The 5328-nt window shown below is 54.9% G+C and overlaps 1 protein-coding gene across 1 annotated transcript; it reads right to left on the bottom strand.

Annotated features, from left to right (window-relative positions):
- Window positions 1–826: 826 nt before the first annotated feature.
- LOC123094570 (probable methyltransferase PMT26) lies at window positions 827–4275 on the bottom strand. The gene is made up of 3 exons (XM_044516543.1): window positions 4144–4275; window positions 1476–4043; window positions 827–1386 (listed from the first exon to the last, which is right to left on the bottom strand). The coding sequence occupies exons 2-3, from the start codon at window positions 3938–3940 to the stop codon at window positions 1161–1163; spliced, it is 2691 nt and encodes an 896-aa protein (XP_044372478.1). The 5' UTR covers window positions 3941–4043; window positions 4144–4275; the 3' UTR covers window positions 827–1160.
- Between the last annotated feature and the right edge of the window lie 1053 nt (window positions 4276–5328).

Here is a 5328-nt window from a genome sequence, read left to right as displayed (position 1 = left end):
TTTTGGGGGAGGTTTATAACTTTATATTACAACTCCTATCCCCAAGGATTTTTATGTGGCTTCGTCGCTGCTAACAGACTACCGGAAGTGATGTACCTTCGTGGTTCGTGCAGAGTAATTTTCTGATAGAAATACAATGTTATTCATCAGAGAATATCAATATCGTTTACAAAATTGTAACCCCGTGAATAAAATAAAATCATAAAATATGTTGATGCAAAACATAAATATATGTCATAGTTTTCAATAAGAATACGATTAAGAATTAGAGACAATATTGAGAAAGCACATATGCAACTTGTTAGGCAGAGTTTTCATGCAGCAAATCGAGTATGAATTTGTTGCAAACTTAAGTCCCATACTTTCACACCGCAATGGTATGAAGAGCCTACTGAATATATGCATATGCAAACTCATAAGGCCCGTTCCGAAATTATGTCAACATTTCAACTAGATACATGGAGATGGAAATCGTGATCGGTGGTATAGAGCCGTGCTTGATATGAAAGGTGAAGAGTTTTTTTTTCGTGAATACGCCGAGGCGTATCATTGCATTGGTAGAAGGAAGAAAAAGGTCACAGAGTTCCGTGACAGCCTACCTACACAAGCCGGCGTAGGGAGCGTCACGAGAGCAGAAGACAGTGAGGTTGCCCCATATCACGAGAGAGGAAAAAGGTGAAGAGTTTGGAGTAAGCGGGCGATGATAAACCGAGAGTTTGCAATAAATGAAGTCTATTATCAAAACCGGAAGTACACAAACCGTGGAGAGGCGCGCCAATGAACAGATATCCGATAAAAATCATACGAGAGCAGAGAAACCGTAGGATGTAACTAAGTGGGGATCAATCTCTTAGCTATGTATATTGGATTATAAGTCATATAAGTGTTGGTTCCCAATAGCATACATACATACAAACATGCCACACATACACCTACGTACTATTCCATCGCAATACAACAGATGGCAATTCACACTGGAGGAAAAACCTTAGAAAGAAGAACTAATTAGACACCGGCCGACACCAACACAGAACCTATGTACGCACTTCATCTTCATCTAGACAAGCTTATTTTTTGAAACCTATATCGGCCAATCAGATCAATTAATCGCGACTGGCGCGCTAGCTGTTAACTCCGATCACCGGCGAGGCGAGGTGAGGTTATCTTGTGGGCGGCCCCGGCTCCATTTCCGTGGGCCGCCACATGGTCTTCCTCGCGCAGAGCATGGCCTCCTTGTGCTTGGACACCGTCATCCTCACCTCCCAGTGCATCGACCTCACCCCCTCCACGATCTCGTCCACCGTCTCCTTGTCGTCCCGCACGATCAGCTTCCCGTTCGGCCTCAGGATCCGGTCCACCTCCACCAGCACCGGCAACACCTTACACCTGCCACACCCACAAATTTCTTAGGAGATTGTACTCCAATGGCGATCAGTCCGCCGGCCGGCGTAGTAGAGGGTGGAATGCATGCCTACCTAGCCTTGAGCTTGGAGAAGAGGTGGTCGGCGTGGAGGAGGTCGTAGGACCGAGGGTAGGTGCTGAAGGACTCGCACCAGTCGTGGTATATCCCGAACATGCCCCGCTCGTAGATCACCGGCAGCGTGTCCGGCGAGTCGATGTTCACCGTGTTCATCACCCACACGTTCATGTCCCGCAGCGCCGCCGCCAGCCCGCCGTACACGGCCCGCATGTCCATCACGTTCCGCACGCTCTTCCACTCGATGCCCATGCCGGCCAGGTACGAGTTCTGGACCACCTTCTTCCAGTGCGCGTAGTCCGCCGCGAAGTCCTCGGGCGCCGCCTTCCCGTACACGCCCACCTGGCTGCTGTTCAGCCAGTAGGGCACCTTCTCCGCCCGCTCCGGCCATGGCTGCGGCCACCGCGACCCGCGCACCGACGGGTCGGTGGGGACGCGGTGCATGCATGCCCGCAGCGAGATGTTCCACGCCGCGTTGGGGTCGTCGGACGGGTGGCACAGCGGAGGCTCCGTCTGCCGCCGTGTCTCGTAGCAATGGTTGCTCATCGGCTTCCGGAAGATGACGAGGCCCACCCGGTCGATGGTGTCCCTGGTCTTGGCCACCATCTCCCAGCACATGGCCTTGGTCAGCTTCACCATCTCGCCCCAGATCTCCACGTCCTCGGCGAGCTTCTGGTACACGGGGGTGGCGGACCACACGAAGAAACCGCCGGGCCGGACCAGGCGGTTCACCTCCAGGAGGAGCAATCCGCCGTTGATGTGCCAGGGGACTCGGCATCGGGCGCAGTGGACTATGTCGAACACGTTGCTCGGGAACTGGAGCCGCTTGGTGCCCATGACGGCGGAGATGGCCGGGATGCCGCGCTCCAGCGCGAACTGCACCTGCGCCTCGTGCTCGTCCTTGGGCGCGAACGACATGGTCAGCACGCCCCGCTCGAACATGAACCCGCCGAAGCTGGCCACGCCGCACCCCACGTCCAGCACCACCCTGCTCCGGCGGCCCCAAGCCACCTCCGGGAACGCCTGCTGGATCAGGTCGATGTAGTGCAGCGCGCCGCCGGTCTTGAACTGCGTGCCTCCGCCGGGGAACGTGAGGTACTCGCCGGAGACCTTCACCCAGTTCTGACGCTTCTTGAATTCCGCCAGCTGCGTGTGAGGAACGTTGTGGTACCAGATCTTGCTGCGGCTGACTGGCCACCGGATGGGATCTTTGTAGGACGGCGGCGCCGGGACGAGGCACGTCGGCGGGTGCGCGGGGCAGTGCCGCTCCCGGTGCTCGTAGTGAATGTCGGTCTTGAGCTTCTTGATGGCGGCCTCGTTGTCCAGGCACGGGATGTAGTCCTCGCCTGTGCTCGTGTTGCACAGTTTCCAGACGTGCGCCGGCGACAACACCGCCGCCTCCGGTTCCCGTTCCGGTTCCGCTTCCGCCTTGCTTGCCGCTTTCTTCTTCTTCTTCTTATTCTTATTCTTCTCGGCGCGCGTCTTCTGCTCGTTTGTCGACTCCGCGGCCTGCGTCGTGAACGACCCGTTCTGCGCCGCCGGCTCCGTCAGCAGCTCCGCCTGCCCGTTCGGCAGCGGTTCCGGAAGAAGCTTCTGATCTTCCTCGACAATGTCCGACCTCTTCGTATCGTCCGGATTAGTGACGGAGGAGGCTTCAGTCGATATCCCGACCGCCGCCGCGTCCTCCATCTTGTCCGTGGCGGCAGTGGTCGTCTCCTCCATTATTGGCTTGGCATTGTCCTCTGAGATGAACGTCTTGTTGCCGTCATCCTTCACCACGTCGACGCCTTCCATCTTGCCATTCTCGTCGTCGAAGGTCTGCTTCTTGGAAGAGCCGCCGCCGGCGGCCTCCTTCGGGTTTTCCTCCTGGCTGACGATGCTCTCCTTGGTGTCAGCCGGCGTCTTCTCGGTGTTCGCGTCCTGACCGCCGCTGCCTACGGTTTCCTTAGTGTCGGTAGAAGCCTGCTCCTTAAAGTCCGTCACCGTGTCCTCCACGCTCTTCCCCTGGGAAGCAGCCACGGCGGCAGCGGCAGCGGCGGCGCCGTCCGTCTCGGCGGTTTCCGGCTTCACGAGCTCGCCGCCCTCCGTCCTGCCGTTCTCGTCATCGAACGACTGGTTCTTGGACGCCGGCTTCTCGCCGTCGGCCTCGCCGCCCTTGGCATCCACGGTGGGCTTCTCGGCCTCCACAGCGGCCGTAGTGGCCTCCGCGACGACGTTGGCACTGTCCTGCTTGAAGTTGTTGGTGGCGTCGATGGAGCGGTCCTCCTCCTTCTCCTTCACGACGGCCTCCGCCGCCTTCTTGACGTCCGCAGTGGACGCCGTCGCCGTGGCCGCCGGGACGGCCTCCGGCGAGGGAGGGGTGACCATCCAGAAGCCGACGAGGCAGAGCGCCGCGAAGACGACGATGGTCGCCGTCGAGAAGAGCGACGACCGCGGCCTCTGGTTCCGATCGAACAGGGCCATCGTCTCGTCCCCCTTCACCTCATGCAACTCCGTTCATATATGCTTCCTCACAACGTCCTCTCTCTCTCTCTCTCTCTCTCTGCCCGCACGCAGAGGTCGGACCCTGAAACATCACAGCATTCAAGATGCCGCCATGGCGATGAACAGCAAAATTTCAGGAAACTAAACATAGGGACGACAATGTGTGTAACCATCCACAATACCTCGGAATTAGTGGCACGATTTCTCCTGATCAGGAACACTGGCCCGCAATGATCTCCCGGTCACTTCAATTCCTAGCGACAAGAGCATGGATGCATGGCGTTGGTCTGTTCTTGGGCTGTCGGAATAATTGCGTGGCTTTCAAGGGGAGGAGAGCTTGGACGGAGGGAAGGGAGCGTTAAGCGGGGAGTGAGGGGAGACAAGTGGAGGACACTCCCCGGTTTCGTTGCTTCGGCATGCAGCACCAGTGTCCTGTATGTGCATGTGCTCTCTATAAATTCAAATAAGCCAAGCTTTTGAGGTTTCACGGTATGTGCATGTGCTTTCTGTAAATTCAAATAACCCAAGGTTTGCAGGTTTCAACATAAAAAACTTCAGCAACATTTCAAATCCATATTTCAGTTTTTCATATCCAGATTGGAATAATATTAGGGATAGAAAAACATGGGTGAGTTGGTTTTTGAGATTCTAGGCTTTTTTAATCAAGCCCTGTTAGCTTGATAAGACCAATGTTTGCTGACTAAGCTTGATAGTCTATGCGCCCGAGTACCCAAGGCATATTACTATCCAAATGGGCGCTTGGATGACACTGGTGCAGCAATGTGTTATACAAATGATTTTTAACCCCTTTCGCAACGGCGTTCTGAACTGCCACCTAGTGAGTGGCTGCGATAGGGGGTTCTTCCCACACGACTCAGAAACCGTCGGCAATAAGGAGCCTTGATGCATGCAGTTGTCCCTATAAAACTGTTTCTGATATCTCGAATATTTCAAATGCTTCATCCTTGCCACTCGTTTGTGCTCGCATTGCCATCGCAGTCGGCGTTCTGTGGTTTTGCCTAAAACCAGGCGCATTCCATGCACATTCCAGGCACGGGATTTTTCCAGGTGCAGTACAGGGCCTCCAGGCACATTCCAGGCACGTAGCAAACTAGCTCTAAGTTTACGATGCTTGGCACATTACAAACAGTTCATCATTCTAAACCGTGTACGATAGGAAGACAATCACACACATTTAGTTTTTCCGCACCGTTTGTGATATTGTCTGACGTCACACACGGTTTGCAAACGGCAACTATGTGTATGGTTACACACGTTTTCTCTCCGTGAACCGTGTCGGATTATGATGTATGTCGCACACGCTGTGCTTCATAGACCGTGTGCACTGTAATAACCTGCAGAGCGTA

The sequence above is a fragment of the Triticum aestivum genome, chromosome 4B, assembly GCF_018294505.1.
Source record: "Triticum aestivum cultivar Chinese Spring chromosome 4B, IWGSC CS RefSeq v2.1, whole genome shotgun sequence".
Taxonomy (NCBI): Eukaryota; Viridiplantae; Streptophyta; class Magnoliopsida; order Poales; family Poaceae; genus Triticum; species Triticum aestivum.
The sequence above is the reverse complement of the archived record's forward strand: the minus strand, read 5'-3'. Positions and strand labels throughout refer to the sequence as shown.